General features: G+C 30.7%; 1 protein-coding gene and 1 long non-coding RNA gene across 2 annotated transcripts; one reads left to right on the top strand and one right to left on the bottom strand.

Moving 5' to 3' along the window:
* Nucleotides 1-509: 509 nt before the first annotated feature.
* On the bottom strand, nt 510-4818 carry PHT4;2 (phosphate transporter 4;2). The gene is made up of 8 exons (XM_047298222.2): nt 4177-4818; nt 3229-3455; nt 2415-2763; nt 2283-2327; nt 1730-1876; nt 1240-1377; nt 904-937; nt 510-795 (listed from the first exon to the last, which is right to left on the bottom strand). The coding sequence occupies exons 1-8, from the start codon at nt 4567-4569 to the stop codon at nt 626-628; spliced, it is 1503 nt and encodes a 500-aa protein (XP_047154178.1). The 5' UTR covers nt 4570-4818; the 3' UTR covers nt 510-625.
* A 5147-nt stretch (nt 4819-9965) lies between these two features.
* On the top strand, nt 9966-10749 carry LOC148202104 (uncharacterized). Its single transcript, XR_015784795.1, has 2 exons — nt 9966-10099; nt 10327-10749. It is a non-coding gene; the product is annotated as an uncharacterized LOC148202104 (long non-coding RNA).
* The last annotated feature ends 7340 nt before the right edge of the window (nt 10750-18089 follow it).

Genomic DNA, 18089 nt, shown 5'->3' on the forward strand with positions numbered 1-18089 from the left:
CTTGTGTTGTTTCGTTCTTGTACGTTCGTCCTGTCAATTACAATGATCATCCGTGTGGATGTGAGCAGAAGGAGATGCCTTGTTGGAAGATATAATTGAAGAGGAGAATCTGGTAGATGTGGAAGTCAAGGCCGAGCCTTAGAGAGCGTCCGGTTATTAATAGATGAGAGCTAGTTAATTTTGATTTTTGAACGTTCGGTTATTTGGTTTTGTAAAACCGTTCATCCCGAACTCTTGTTACCTCAGTATTAATGTATTAAATTTTGTACTTAAAGTCGTTCGGTTTATGATCGTTGTTTTCTTTTTAGTGTAAGACTGCATTGTTTGATTATGCAATGTAATTAATTCTAAATTATGGTTATTACTGTATTTTGGGATGTTACAATCAGTATTATAGAAATACTTCACATATTTGTGAAAATATTTTTCCACATACAATTTTCTGACTCCCCTAATCAATGGACTAAGCTAAGGATTGATACAATTTTTGTTTATGTAAGAAAGGAGAGTTGAAAATTGATTTTCATACATTGATTTATTGTATATGGTAACTTTTTGAATTCATAATTTCCCTTGCTTCTGATGGCCTATACGGAAAAATGAAGATTTTTTTGAAGGGAAAAGGTCACAAGACTTGGTCGCTTGTGGCAAAAAGATTCCAAAAAATTGTTGTCACGATATAGAGACCAGCTGTTACAGTTAAAAATGCTTGAAATGATCCCAGCCACTGTACAAAATAACCAGTTCCAATTGTGCTTATGATAGCCGCTACAGTTCCAGCGGAGTTTGAGATTCCTGTAAAAGTTTTGTTAATGTTAAATAAATCAATAACCCTTATGAGAAAAACAAGAGGCAAAAGGAAAAAGATAACATTCCACACAACAAATTTTCTCAGCTTCTTACCATGTAGAGTTCCTGCATACTGAGGAGCAATATCCTGATCATCATGCAAAATGTTCAAAGATGTGAGGGTAAGATCCCATTGATATTCATGAGTTCATGTACAATGTCTCAAAATGTAGTTCATGTTTGTGTAAACATTTCAAAATGTCCTTTTCTAAGACAGTGAAACATACTTAATATAAGTCTTCGAGAAGACAATGTTATGCGATATTCCATGTATGGTCTTTGTGTGCGTACTGGTTTTTTCACAAATTATTCATTAGTTAAAGTCAACTTTTAGCTTGTTCAAATATGTCATAATGCTTTTAGGGCATCCAAATTTTTAGTTGAACTTACTTGTATGTTAAGCATATAACCAGCCTGACTGAAAGAACTCAGGCTCAAAGCAATAGTCAAGAGTGTTGCAGCAATGGTGGGTGTATTGGCATAATTCAAGCAGAGCAAGGTCACTGCCGGCCCAAGGAATCCAATGGTCTGCAATTTACCAAGGATGAATCAGATTATTGTTGCAGAATGCAGATCAATGTCCTTGTACTTAACATGTGTTAATAAAATCAACATGGATTCCATAAGACAAAATCAAAATGAATGAGATATTGGTTTCCATCCCTTAAGATGAATTCCTTTTGATATTGGTCCCTGATTGCTACAAAATCTAAACAGCTTATCTAGAGTGCTCACAATCTTAACAACTTTTCTTTGTGGCCTGTTAATAGCAGTTCAGTGGTCACTTTATCAAGCATTTTAGTTCATCCTTATAACTGAAACTGGCAAATAACATATAGATATGATCACATTCTTCTCCATGAAAGGCTGAAAGAGTTACCTGCATAAACTTCCGGACAAATATTGTGGGGTACCCTCCCTTGATTAAAAAGTCTGATGCAACACCTGCTAGATAACCCGACATAGCCATTGTTGCCCATGGAACCGCACTAAACCAAGCTGCATGCTTCAAGTTCACATTATATACCTGTAGAAGAAGAAGAAAAAAAAAATAATCATGATTGAATGTTCCTGCTTCCAGTATCATATTTAATGATGATTAGCATAAGCTTTTTTAAACTATAAAATTAGCTAACATGAGCATGGTATAAATGTGATGAAACCTAGAGTTATTAACTTGGTAGGTAGGAAAGACTATTCTAAAATGAACTTCTGTAGAGTGCACAAGTAAAGTTGTATCTACCATTGAATTTTGGTGGGTGGAAATCACAATGTACTTTTTATAAATCAAGGACAAAGAAACTTTTACTCATGCACTTCATATACCAGTTGGCTTTAATAAAGATCTTATCTGTATTCTCCAGGCAACAATAAGAAACTAGATTATAAAGTTGTTAATGTAAAAACTAGGAATAGCTTAATAAAGTAATTACACTTTTGAAATAAACCGGCATCCATGAGAGGAGAACAAAGTAACCCTGCAAATTAAGTGAGGTTAACATTAGTATGGATAAAATTTGGATTCATGGTAGCAAGTCCTTATCTTCACTCAAAATAGAACTTACCCAGTTATTCATTGCATTGGCAAATATTATAGCCCATGATGGCAATTTTGATAACAGAAGATGTACTGGTGGAAACTTGTTGCTTTTCTTTTGTGAAGCAGTTTTCCCAGCTTGGATTAACCTTTGTTCTGCTCTGCTGATGAAATTACTTTCTGCAGGATCATCTGTGACTCTATATGCCCATGTCATCATCCAGAGCAAACCAAGGGATGAGAATAAGATGAAAGGACCTGAAATTCCTATAGTGGACAACATAATTGGTGTCAGCAATAAGCCGACAACATTGCCTAGATGAAATCCAGCCATTGACATTCCGAGTGCACTTGCCCTCTCATTAGTTGGAAACCACCTATCCAAGATATGAAGATTAAATCAGTTCTGAAATTGTAGAAATCAGCTTTGCATCCACAACAATGAGATGCTTATAAGAGAAGCCTATTAATGGGGCCTTGAGTTCTTTCTTCAATAATACCAACCAACAAGAAACTAAATAGTTTAGGTAAACCATTTTTTAAATGATCACCTCTAAAACAAGATGAGGACCTTTAACAACACACTCCTTCATTCAAACACACTCTTTACTGCTGGTTAAAAATTTATTGAAAACTACAAAATGATGAGTGAGACTGACAAAAATTAGTGATTTCTAACAAACTTTAACCAAAATCAGATAATATATTCAAAACAGTATGTTAAAAGAGTGTTTTTCTAACATTTCCAAAACAAATTTACATTTTAAATCATCAAAAACTGGTTTCCCAGGTCCTGACCTGAGATAGCTAAATATTTATGTCAAGGATTGTAGAGGCGTCACCTTGATATAAGAGTGCTCATGGATGGAAAAGCTACTCCTTCAGCCAATCCAAAGAAAGCACGAATGGCCAACAAGCTCATTGTGGAATGGTTGGCTGCCAAAGGTGTGAGAAGAGTTGCCAAAGACCACAAAAACACACCCCAGGCCAACACCCTCTTTCCTCCATATTTATCTACCAAAGCTCCTCCAATCACAGAAGAGAATATGTAACCCCAAAGGAACGATGACTGATTTTGCATGAGGTATGAACTTCATGTTAGCCAGTGGCTCCACCACAAACAAATGGAAGCATAACAAACTGTTCTGATTTTAAAACAGACATGTATTATCTAAGGAACTAGTTACCAGTTTGAGCAAAGTTTTGAGCAAAGATAAATATTTGATTTCATCTAAGTTCTTCAAGGAATGGTCATTTTACATAATAAAGGAATTTAAGCAATTTTCTTTTCTAATTATAAGAAATAATTATTAATTTTAGTTTACTGTAAACTCTATTAACAAGACAGTCATTTTTCAAAGAGTATATAGTTAACTGTAGCAATTTAATTCTATAGCTATTTTCAAGATAAAATTTAAGTTTGTTTCATTAACTTCAACATTTTCATTAATCTCAACGAAATCACAACTTTTTTCCTTATACAGGAATTTTTTCAGTGAACAACAAAATTGTCCTGTTTAATTAATTCTGGGAAGTATTTTTGAGACCATAGTATACAAAAAAAGATACGAAGAAAACATGAGACAGAATAATATCATTTTTTTATGTTCAAACAATATGGCTGAAACTTATATAAAATTAGGATTCTCTTCAAAAAAGAATAGTTCTTCTAAAGGTCATTGATGACTTGTTATGCCTTTTTTTGAGCATGTGGGGGAGAGAGAGAAAGGTGATTTTATTCAATTTACTATTCAAGATCACGTGTTTTGCTACTTTTGCTTGTGAAGTACCTGAACAATGCCCAGAAAAGAACTGGACCAGCCATGTTTGGCAGCAAGTGGAACAATGGCCACAGACATAACCACACGATCTGCATTACACAAACACATGACACATGCAACCAAAGACACCACCTTCAACCTCTCTGGGATGATGCTGAAAGCTATACCTTCTTCTCTACCTCTCACAAACATGCCTCCATCTATTCCTTCTGCAGTGCACCTCACACCCCATTTCCGCCACTCCCCTTCTCTGCCTTTCCATTGCAACTTTGCTGGTGAGATTCTGGGCACAAATCCCAACTCTGATTTTCCCCAATTACCAAAACTCAAATGGGGTGCCAAAGATGGAGACCTCCTGGAGGAAAAACGTAAGAGGGGTGGTGCTGTGAATAAGGTAGCCATTGAAGGAAAGAAAAAGTTTCACAAATTGAACATCAATGGATTGTGGCACAGAAAATTATGAAGGTGTTCTGCGAGGCAAGGTTTGAAGTTGAAACATTGTACGTATCTCCAAACCAAAGGGTGTTTGGTGGGAACGAATGCGTTGAATAAGCAATCCACAAGAATTGAAGGTGAAGAAAAATTAAAGAAAGATGGAGCAGTTTGCTTAGGGGGTTGGTGAGAAAATTGAAAGAGGCACTGTGTATTAAAAATTGAAATTTGCTAACTCTATACCGTATATTAAAATTAGCGCGTGAACATTGTGGAATTAGACAATTCGAAATAGGGTCCCAAATCCACATCCTAATTAAATTAATGTTGGGTATTTTTATAAGACTTGATGTATGATATCTTCTGCATTAATCATTTTATAGTAAAATATATACTTATTTAATATCTGATCGAAAAAATCGTTTAGAAGAAAAAGGGTGGAATATTAATTTATGAAGGTCGGTTTAAAAGAATATAAAACTTAAATATAATTTTAGTTTTTCCAATTGGCATAACTTGCAATTCTGGTATTCCTATTTTAAAATAGATACTTTCCCTCGTCTATTCTTAAAAAAATCAGAATTTTGATCTAATATTTTATTTTATACTTGTTTTATTTTTTATTTATTTAGTTTCGTTGAACTATGACATATTTATTTAAATAATGTCACTAAAAAATGAATTCATTAAAATATAAGAGACAAAATAAATACTGAAAAATTAAATATTGACTTACAATTATGAATCCTCCAAAATAAGAAGATCAAATGTCTCTTTTTAAAATTGAGAAACTAGGATTGAACAAAAACTATAACAACCAAAGTTAAATTTAAGCCTAAATATAAATGTAAAATAAAGTTATTGTTATCAACTACATTAAAAAAATTATTTGCTACTAGGGAATAGATAATTATATATTATAAATATACTTATTAGAGGGACTGATAAATTTAAGATAACATTAATTTTTAAAATTATCCCTGTTAAGTTAAATTATTTTTTATTAATTTAGGAAACTAATTTTGATGAGACAACATGTCACGTCCCATTAATGTGTGTGCTGAGTCACCACTGTGCTGCCATAAATGCTCCCACGCTCCAAGTGCAGTGCAATTAAAACGCACTCACATTCCCTGACCCCTCTCTGCCATGTGTCAATTCGGAAGGTTCTGAATGCAGTAGTGGAAGCCAGGTGTCAGCGCAAGAGATAACGTCCGTTTGACTAGGGGAAGGGAATTAATTTTTCTGAAACACTTTTCCCTTCTCTGCGCACACCTTCATCTTCCTCAGAAATTCAAACCTCCATTTTCTCCTCCTTCTCTCTAGAACCTTGCTTCTTCTCTCTTTTGTAACTCACCATTCTGCACTCCGATCACGTTTCAGAGTCGTGAGGACGATCACTGCACCAAGAGCTCCAGATTGAACCGAACAACTTACAGTTCTGGTAAGTTTTATTTGGACGCTCGTTTCTGGAAATTTCCTGCAAACCATATTCCGGTGCATGCAATGGTGTGGACTAAGTACTTTCTTTTTCTTTGGTTAGTTTAGTTGGAAAGCTTGAGTGAAACGTTGAGAGAGTCTCGGTTAGACGAATCAAGATCCACTCATTTTAGGACGTTCACTACAATCCGGGTAAGGGAAGCTTATTGGTTTGATTCATGTGAATTTCTGTACTGCATGTGTGTTATTGTGATGTTGAAAATATGATTTATGATTTTGGACTTTTGGTATGAGAATATGATTCTGAAATGATGTATGAAAGTGATGTAATGTGCTATGGTTTGAATTATTTGAAACATGAACTGTATGATGAGATGCTGCAATGAAAATGTATGGAGTTGTATTATGATATGAGTAAATTGATGTATGAAAGATTATACTGAAAAATGTGTATACTGTAAGTTGATTTTGAATATGTAAGACTATGAAAATGAACGTTCGTATCGATACGGTCATTTACCGTTCGGTAGTCTTGGTAATTTCCTTGAAGTAGTTGAACCCTTTCATTTGGAAAGGACTCCCTTTGAGGACGAACGCCCTCTTATATAGCTTTACGTTTGAGCATTTGGCCAGACGTACACTTCATGAGTGTTGCGTGAGAATTGAGAAGCTTGATATCATCCTTTTTGATCACTTAGTCAAATTGTAAGACTTAAATTTAAGTATTTTATCTTAATAGAAATCCCAAAACTTCTTTGATTTTGGGCGCGTACGTCCTGAAGTGGCGCTCGGTCTTAGACCGAACGCTCGTCCTCAAAAGAGTAAATGATAAGTAGCGCTCGGTCTGATACCGAACGCTCGTCCAAATGTGTATGTGGTAAAAGAACGCTCGGTCATATACCGAACGTTCGTTCCTTCATTAATTATCAACGAACGGTAATAGCGTTCGACCTGAATTGACATATCGTTCGTCCATCAATCTAAATAGCGTTCGTCCAATATCTCTAATAACGTTCGTCCAAAGACTTCAGTGACGTTCGTCCAAAATTTCCATTTTCAGCGCTCGGTCATTGACTGGCAGTTTGTCTCCTGAATTAATTCTTGTCCAGTTTATTTATCTAAACAATTTGTGATATGTCTATCCATTGGATTCGTTCCAGAATTATTGAATTTAAATTATTCTAAGTAAATTACAGATCATTCTAGATTCAGTTCATCTAACTGATTCAAGTTCGTGAACGAGCCTTTCTTGGTATTGTATTAACGTTCGTCCTCTATTATAAAGAGGGCTGGACGTTCGTTCTTTTATGAAAGTGAAACTAAGAATGAAAGTGTGAATAAGATGAAAGATTAAGATGTGCGAATGCCATGAGAAATGAAATTGTGATTGTGGAATTTGAACGAGCGTTCCAGGGAGGAACGACTCTTGGTTTGAAATTGAGATTTGTAAAGTATGAATGTGGTAAGCTTAGCTGGCGGTTCATCCTGATATTCCGTGAGTGCTCGTTCTCAAGTAGAGAGGAGCATGTCATGTGTGGGAATGGCAGGAGGTCTTAGTCCATAACTGTAACTTGGACAGAACGGACTAACCTCAGGTGGCAGCTGACGCGTATTCCAGCTCTTCCACCTGGGTGCACGGACGTCGTAGCTACACAGAATTCATACAAGTCCGGACGGTCGGTCTAGTATCAGGATTTTGATTAAGTTAATGATTGAATGAAATGTATGGGTTGTGACTTATTTGATTGTGTATTTGATATGTATGAAAAGTATGTTTGATTTGAATTAAATTAAGTAAGCTTACCCTTGCACTTCCATTGTGTTGTCTGTCTATGTATATCCGTCTTGTCAAATGCAATGATCATCCGTGTGGATGTGAGCAGATGGAGATGCTTCTCTGGAGCAAGCGCTTGAAGAGGAAGTTATTGCTGAAGATAACTTAGTTGAAGTTGAAGTGAAGGCCGAACAGTAAAGGCGTTCGGTTTAGTGTAGTTAGAATAGCGAACGGCTGTGAGCGAGCGCTCTTTTGTAGTTGTAAATATTTGAACGTTTCGGTCATGTTTTGTAAACCGTTCGTCCTACTTCTTTTGTAACGCTCGTCAATTATTATAAGAAAGGCCGTTCGGCCATTTATGAAATTCTGTTTCCTTTTATATTAAAACTGTTTTGCCATATTGATTAATGTGATTATTCTAAGTATATAGTTGATGACTGTATAATTTTGGGATGTTACACAGATCGATTTGTATGAAAAAATGGCAAAAATAATTAATTTAGTCTAACAAGCACATTAACGCCATGTCTGCTCTAAGGTGTGCGAAAAATTAGCAACGAAATAATGAAAGAAAAGTAAAAAAATAAGAAAGAATTCAGAAAAAATGAAAATCAAAAAACAAATCACTTTTACGTAATTTAAAGTATATTTTCTTTTACAGAATGTATATATTATGGTAAATATTTTATTTGTGTCTACATTATATAATTGATTTATTAAAGTTGTAATTATTATATACTGACATAATTATTTATTTATTAACATAACTATATAAAATATTAAAATAATAAATAAAACAAAATTAATTAATTTAAATTTTGGAAATTTATAGAATAATTTATTTTGAGTTATTCTGAAATATTTTTTGTATTAAACAACTTTTTATTTCTACTTAAATATATTTTAATTTTAGTTTTTTTTTTTACTTTAAATCATCTTACAAATTACAGGTACTGGAAATAATTTTATAAGTAAATTCAACCAATAATACAGTCCAAGGTAGGAAATATTTAAATATTTTTTTACATCAAATTCTTTTTTATTTTCATAAAATTTATCTATTTTTAAATTACAAATTTAAAAAATTATTATATCAATCAAATTATTTATTAAATTTGTAATTCAATTTTATTTTTACTTTCTTTTCATTATTTGCTTACACTTTAATTACACACAATGAAAAAAATATTTAAAAATTAAAGTAAAACAAAATTTAAATTAAAGCAAAATATACTCTGAAATAAAGACAACGTTGTATGGAAAAGATGTTGCATTAAGTTATGTGTTAAATTAAAGGGGATTGGTAGAGGTGTGGGAATGAGCACGTGCCACCACACACCAGCACTACTACAATCTCTCCACGTCACCGATTGTAGATCATAGACTTTATGGAAAAAAGTCTGTAAACACTGGGTTTTCATTTACTTTTTGTTTCTGACGCATACAAATATTAAATTAAATAAATATGATTTTTTATTTTCATTAAAGCTTTGAGACGAGGTATGATAATTATTCTTATTTATTTTTTGTTCAGTATTAAGAAAGATAACAAAATATTATTTAATATAATTAGAACTATGTAAACTGTCTCGACGCGGTTCAACTTATCACATGTTACTCATCCAGTTCACTTATTAATAAACTGAAAAAAAAGAGTTTTTTTTACTTTCAAATCTACATCTTTAATTTCTAAAATTACCCTTAATTAATTATCTAATTATTTATTAATTTTATGTTTATTGATTATCTTAGTGTCTAGCATTGACTATCTCCATTTTTTCCTATTACAAAAACATGGCACCCTGCACCCTGTGTGCCAAATCGGATATGGACATAATCCGATAGAGCATTTTTCGACTTTCCTATTCTAATAAATATTTAGGGTATGTTTAAACTATATTCGTTAGATATTTAATAATTATTATATTAGTTTATAATTATCTATAAATTTATGTATGAGTTTATAATGAAAATATATAATTTTTAATTGATATAAATATATGAATTTATTAAAATTAATAAAAATAATTTAGAATAGAAAAAATTGCTTATGTGTCTATCGGTCGTGGATATCCGATGTCTTGATTCTCGGATATCTTTATATTTAGAATTTAGTTTGATAATATATAATTGTTAAAAAATATTTTTTATGATTTTTTGAGATTTAATATAAATATTTTAGAAAAATTAAAGTTGTGAAGATTAGTATCGGATATGAAAATCCGAAAACGGTGTGGTCTGATGTTGAAGAACTATCGGATATGGTGATCCTATTTGCTGCAAAAGGTATTGATTTATAAATGCTCCAACATTAAGAACTTTTCAAAAGGTCTTTAGTAAATTCTGATGTTTAGTGGTTGAGTTACTTGTCTTCAACTAGTGAGTTTACAATGAAATTAATGTTAAGATTTAGTGGTTTTAGTTGATATACCCGATGCTTTCTTGAATTGGGTTTACCCCGCTTCAAGTGTACTGTTGGTGTTTAGATTTTTTTTTTTCTATGTTGATTTCAGAGTGATGGAGAGACTTTCTTTTCCTGCCGGTGTCTATGGAGACTGTGTCGGTGAACTGGTGGATGAGGAGTAAGAGAGTATTACTCAATAAATCACTTGCCTTTCAAAATTTCTTAATCGTCTCCGTTAGTTGGTTCTTAGTGTGTGCTTGTAGTGTCCTTTGTGTTGTGTGCCGAAGAAGCAATGGAAAGAAAAGAACAGAGGAGAGGAAAGCTAGAAGAATCAGTGCTCTGTGTACAAAAGAAAAAAAGAAGAAGGGGAAAGCAGAGGGAATGAAGAAATTATATCCGAGTGAATATTAATGCACCACTCACAACGTTGCTACTGTTGTAATTAAAAATAATCTTTAACCAAGCTTAACTTTTTTATTTTTTAAATATTAAAAACGTTTCAATTACATGATAATATGGGAATTTTGTAGGAGTTTGGAGGTGCAGGATGAAACACTCTTTGAAAAAATTTGAACTCGGTCTGACCCACCACAGGTTGGTGGGTTAAACAGATTGGACTCACGGACTCATTTAATTATAATTTTGTTTTAAATAAAAAAATTACACTTTTTTAATTTAAATCTAAATAAACGTCACATAAATTAAAAAGTATCATACAATCCAATCATAATCCAAAAACATGTACAAAAGACGATGAATAAGTTTTTAATATTGATAATTTTTGTATCACTTGTCTATCTATAATATTTTTGTCTTTTGAAATATTTTTTCTTTATCACCATGTACAATGTAATATAAAAAATGCTAACTAATAATATTGAAACACAAAATAATAAATAATTAAATTAAATTAGGTGGGTTGGTGAGTCAATCCGGCTCACTACGGGTTCAACCCGGTGAGCCAGGTTCTAAGTGAGCCGGGTTGAAAACTAGTCCGCCTAAAAAAATTACATATTTTTCAAACCCAACCCGGCTCAAACCCTTGGTGAGCCGGGTTGGGTCGCGGGTTACAACCCATTTTGACAACACTAACTATAATAATACATTATTTCATTTTTAACACTAGAAGTAGTTATAGCATTTATCAATTTATAACATATTTTTAAAATAATAACAATAAATTTACTAATTTAAGTATAACAATGAAATAGTTAATATTAATTTAAAAATTAACATTTTAAAATAATATTTCAATGTTTTAAAAAATCATGTATATTTTTTTTTAACTATTCTTAAGTATAATCGTGAAAATCTAGAAAATATCTTAAGAGAACCAATAATTTTTATAAAAAAGAATATTACAATATTTTAAGAATAAAATATTTAAGTTATATTAAAAATTATAATAATTGAAAATTATTTTATATAAAACTATTTTTCTATAAATTACTTTTCTAACGTTTTCTATTTTTTCTAAGTTTCTCATCTTCTCACTAGTTACGATTAGAGACCATTTATGTGAGCAAGATCCAAGTTCTACAAGACTAATTTATCAGTTTCTCCTTTTGTGTAAATTAGTTTTCTATCATTTTTCTTGATCCAATCTATCTTTCTATTTGCACGTAGGCTTTACTAGCTTGCATGTGACCTTAGAATCGTCAATGTAAATCTCTATTAATAAGTAGTCATAATGTTATGACCTAATCGTTTTTATGATATTTTTATGTGTAGTTAGAGCATCCTATGAAGCTAGGGGCATTTCAATGTATTAGGAACTTTGAGAGTTGTTTTACAAGTGAGGGAAGCTAACTATAGCTTTTACATGTTCATATATGTTAATTTGTGCGGAAAAAAAAATGAGAATTTGGTGATTTAGGTCTTGAATTGGTAATATTTGTACTATGTGATGATGAACTATATGATTGAGTTGTTTTGTGGTTGAACTTGTGTTGCATATTAAAATTGTGTAGAGTTCTATTTAATATATATATATATATATATATATATATATATATATATATATATATATATATATATATATTGTAGTATTGAAAAGCATAGCAACTTAAATTACATGTTACTGGTTATGTCTTTTTGATATCATTGAATTTGGTATATGACACTTGTTGAGCTAAGAAGTAAGAAAATTTTAATCATTAAAAGGTTTATTAAGTGAGAACTAACTCAAAAAGTATCAAATTACTCAATCCAAGATCAAAAAATAAAAAGTTTGAGTTTTTTGGGTGCTACTTAGTTGGCATTGGGCTCCACCCTGTTTTCCTCGTTTGAGTCATCTTGAAAAAAAATGAAATTCTCACTACATTAATTGTCGGATCTAGTTGAAATTTTGATAACAGGTCCTAGACACTTGAATCTTTATTTTGACCGTTGAGATCTTTGATGGGAAATCTATGGTTAGAGAAGTTTTTCACACAAGATTCATGTAGTTTAGGTTGTTGACAAGTACGACCTCTATTGTTTGTCTGGTGTATACTTTTTTCGACAATTATCAAATTGAGTATATTCTTTTTACATTATATTTTGATTCAATTATATTTAGTTTTAATGTAAGAACATGATTTTCTGAGTTTTGTGAAAGTTGCAATTTTATTTTTAAAATTCCAAACAATTTGTATATGTGATGTTAAGTTGTTGTGCAATATACTTGAGAGAGTGTGATATGAAGTTTAAAGTATGTATTTTTTATTATATGAACTTAATAATGATGTAGGGAATTCTGTGAAGAACATAATATTGATGTATGTTTCTTATGGTATGTATTGAAGTAAGGATTTAGAATGAAAGTTATCCTGACACTCTACTAATCATCCAAAATCATGTAAAGGATGATGAATTAGGTAACGAAGTAGTAGGAGGCCCTCATCTAAGACTAGTTTCGAGTCTTCACAATTGGAAAAGCATTAACCTTGTGTGTGACAAATCACAAGTGCAAAATTTCCAAGCATATCGACATCAATACATTTTATCCGGATGATCGGGTCTAGAAGAATATTTATTGTGTGACTTGTGTTTATTTTACAATTGTTTGGTATGTTAATATAGCCAATTAATTTATATACGATTTTTTCTTTTGCATGTTAGGTTATTATTTTGTGTTTGTTGGTTATGTCATGTGTTATATGTTTTTCTTTTTTGCAATGATCATCTTATTGGTGTGAGAAGATGAAGATGCAATTATAGGAACACCTCTTATGGATGAGAAGCCAACTTTCTTAATCGTGGAACGATATTAAATCATAAGTATAGTTTTGGAATAAAACTATATGGTGTTATATTGTTTTAGTCTTATATTATGAATGACTATACTTATAGAAATATCTATTCTTCTGAATATTTATAATGAAATGTTTTATTTTAGTAATATTATGTTATTAAAATAGGATGTTATAATTATTAAAGTAAAAAATATATGTATAAATTTTTTTATAATATTTTATTAATTATTTTTTCAAACATATCCATAGAAGATAATTTAAATTATAATTAATGTTTTTTCATAATTTTTCAATTGCGTGTTTTCATGTTATATGTAATTTCTTTTAATTAAATGTAAGTAAAATGTTCTTTGGTTTATCACTTCACTTTATTATGTTTTTTTTTATAATTAAATGAAAATGGTGTATCGTTCCAAACCCTAAATACTTATTGTTATGATTCTTCCCATAGAAAATTGATCTCTTGTAGTCCTTGTTCATGTTGTTCCTTTTCTAAGTCCCAATTTTTTCCATTTTTTATACTTCATTTTGTATGATTTCTGTGATGATTTATTATATTGGATTTGAATTTATGCATTTGAACATGATATGAGTATTATGGGGAGATTTTGTAATGGTATAATATGAGTTAAGGAATATGATCATGGTATGAGTCTCGTGGAGAGATTCTGTAATGATATAGTATTAGTGTATATGTTAATGTTGAGGGTCCTGTTGTTGGAGGTTATCCTGATACTAGTATTATAGGGAGATTTTGTAATGGTATAATATGAGTTGAGGAATATGAGCATGGTATGCGTCTCGTGGAGAGATTCTGTAATGATATGGTATTTGTGTATATGTTGATGTTGAGGGTCCTGTTGTTGGAGGTTATCCTGATACTCTAATAATAATTCAGTCTCAAGTAGAGAAGGATGAATTATGTGGTGAGAGGGGCAGGAGGTCCTGGTCTATGTGCCGGTTTTGGAATAGTGTTGAGGACTAACCTTGTGGATGGTATGGAGTATTTTGGAAGTGTATTTGTAAGAAGAAGTAGAAGTCATCATAAGTGCATAACCTCTCGTGACCGCTCATCAATGTATCATCCGAATGAGTGTTTATTGGGTATTGTGGAATGAGTGTATATTGGGTATTCTGGAATGAGTGTCTATTGGGTATTGTGAAATAAGTGTATATTGGGTATTCTGGGTATTGTGGAATGAGTGTATATTAGGTATTCTGAAATGAGTGTCTATTGGGTATTGTGGAATGAGTGTCTATTGGGTATTGTGGAATGAGTGTCTATTGGGTATTGTGGAATGAGTGTCTATTGGATATTCTTGAATGAGTGTCTATTGGGTATTGTGGAATGAGTGTTTATGAGGTATTGTGGGATGAGTATCTATTAGGAATTGTGGTATGATGGGATGAATATCTATGGTGCGATTGTTGTATGATGGTATGAGGGTGTCTGACATAATTATTATATGATGTTTGTTGAGTGTATCAAAGTAATTATGCATGTTTTATAAATGATTTGTTGCATGTTAGCTCACCCTACTTGTTTGTGTTTGTGTATGTGCGATGATCGTATAATTCGTTATACGGTAGCAGATGAAGGAATGTCGTCTGATTAAGTGCCAATGAAGAAAGAGATAGAAGAATAAATTACAAGAATTCGAGTTATATTTATGAGTTTGTAGTTAAAATCTGAGTGTTTAAAACACACACACACACATATATATATATATATATATATATATATATATATATATATATATGTGTGTGTGTGTGTGTGTGTGTGTGTGTGTGTGTGTGTATATCAACGAATTATCAAGTGTGAGATTATGAGATGTTACATTATGGGTTATCATATGAATTGAAATGAAAATCAAAGAATTTAGGAATATTTTTAGGAGTATAGGTAATAATTTTATTTCGAATAGAAATAAGACCAATTTAATATATATATATATATATATATATATATATATATATATATATAAGTGTAAACTTTATTTTACAAGTCACTTTTGTAAGGTTGAGTTAAACTTAAAATTTAAAACTTAATATGTATTAGATCAATGAGTTATAATTTATTATAGCGAAATTGTTTATTGAATTTATTGTTTAATCTGTTATTGAGTTATTATTAAACTATCTATTAATGTTTAATCTCATACTCGTGTGTATGCCTGAACATGAATATATATAAATATATACAAGTGAGTACAAATTTTAATTTATAAGATTAAGTTAGATTTAAAGTCTATTTCAGAAATATCATTAAAGTATGACATATATTATTACATCATATCTAAACTTAATAAAATCTTTCATAAGTAATCTAATATTTAAAATGAAGTTTTTTTTCTCGTGGTTGCTTTTGGTAAACAATAGGTGTGTGTGATATAATTGTTTGATTTTGAGGGTGTAGTTCTATATGCTTTATTTATTTATGATAGTTTGCCTTATTTATATTTATCTATTTTGAAATTGTGATGATCGTGTTCTTTTTCATACAATAAGAGATGTAAGACATGTGCAAATCTTCTTGATGCTAGCTAGTAGTTTAAGGATATAAGATTCCATTTTAAGTTTATTATGGATTATTTTAAAAATAATAAAGGTTAAACATTAAAGTTATTTTTAATATATAAATTAGAACTTTAACTATTTAATAATTAATTTTACAATTATCATAGGCTCTATAAAATTTTGAGACAAATTCTCTTCTTTTTTTCTCAATAAAAAAGACACGATTTAGAAAACAACATAGTTACAAAAATTTGACTTGATCGTATTATATTTTTGAGTCCTTTGAAAGCAAGATAAAACTTTTCTAACTTTGCCTAACATTTGCATATAGTAAACTAATGTTCTCTATATTTGTAAATGAAATTGATATTAATGGTGTTTAATGTGATATTTAGATCTTCATGCCAATTTCTACTTGCACATTGTATGATTAGATGCATGTGATAATAGATGTACATAATGATGTTACATGTACATATTTATATAATGTTGTGGACGTGTATGGATTTGATTGACATCAATTGAAATTACTTTTAAGTTAACATTGATGAAATTATTTATCTTGGTCGATTTCAAAGAGTTTTTCTGTTGATGCCTATTGATATGTTTTCCAAGTAAAGTAAACGAATAATGGTTTAACTGTTTTTCGATGGGGTTAACCTAACTCTTTTTTTTGAAGTATGTAGTGATTTTTTTTATCAATTTCTATAGTTTTTTTTATTCACATTACCAATGCTATTCCGTGATACAATTTTCCGTAATATATATAGATAACAAAAAAAAATATTTTATTTAAATAAAAATGAAAAATTAAACAAATTAAAATAAAAGTAATTTAAGTTTAGTATTTCAATTTCATAAACTTTTATAAAATTCACCCATATAAAGTTTCCTTCCACACGTCCATGTCCTTTCATATTTTTTCATTTTCTTTCATAATTGATTTGGCATTAAGATTGAAATGACGTTAGCAATAAGCAAAACCACTTATTTCACCAAATCTTCAACATCAAAAGAAAGTTTCCAAACCCTGTCTCGTCACTACTCGTCTAATTTGTTGGCCAACTACGAAGTATTAATAAAAGAACATCATTGCCTTTATGAAATTTGATGAGATCCAACCACAAACAACACACTGTTTGGCTAATAAACGTCACTATGAGTCTTAGTTACGTCAAAGGCTTATTCAGAACACAAATCAATTAGGTTGAATCTCTTTCATGCTCTGAACTTTAGGTCATTCTATGGCTCGTTATCATGATCAATTTTATCATGGGTTTCTTTAATTTACCAGTCAGATACTAAATACTAATCTTACTCAGTGGAACCATGTTATTCAACTATTCTTATATGTCAAAAACAGAATCAAGTTAGTAAATTCCTAACAACGAAAGTAAAAGCTAAGACTAAAAAAAAATGTCTTCAATCCCCCAACAAATGACATACATATCTTTCCAACTTGTAGATATTGTGTCCACTGTGGAACTGTTTTATTTTTAAAAGATATATTAGAGGATTGAATAGAGAAGATATATTTAAATCATACTTAGACTTCTATTTTTAAATGATGTAAAATTATTGGATATAATGAAACAAACTTTCAGTTGAGGTTCACCAAGAGATAAATCTTCATTTAAACTTCAAACAGTGATTTGATATAACTAATAATTTTACATTAATTGTTAAAGTCGAAATTAAGAATAATTTAAATACATAATAATTTAATAAGTTTTTTATTCAAATATTTAAAGAATTTATTCAACATAATTTTCAATTTCTTTTGTTTTCAGTCCTCATTTTATTTAAAAAAAGTCAATAATTTTTTTTATTAATGTTAACATAGTTTGAAAAGTGATAATGTGTAAGGAAATTTCAGTTTCTCAAACCCTTCACTCAATCTCTTTCAACTCACCACACCTCTGTGACCACTTCCGTTGTCGCTCCTTCTCCAACTTTTCACTCCTCCATGGATTCACCTCCTTTTATATTCATCGCCTTTTCAATAGTTTTACTAATTTTATAAATAATAGTGAACAAATATAATTTTAATTTCAATGTCATTTGGGTTCTTAAATTGTTTTTATTTGTAATAATTGCTATATTATTGTTTTCTTTACTT

This window comes from Vigna umbellata, chromosome 3, assembly GCF_029865625.1.
Source record: "Vigna umbellata cultivar VRB3 chromosome 3, Vumbellata_1.0, whole genome shotgun sequence".
Taxonomy (NCBI): Eukaryota; Viridiplantae; Streptophyta; class Magnoliopsida; order Fabales; family Fabaceae; genus Vigna; species Vigna umbellata.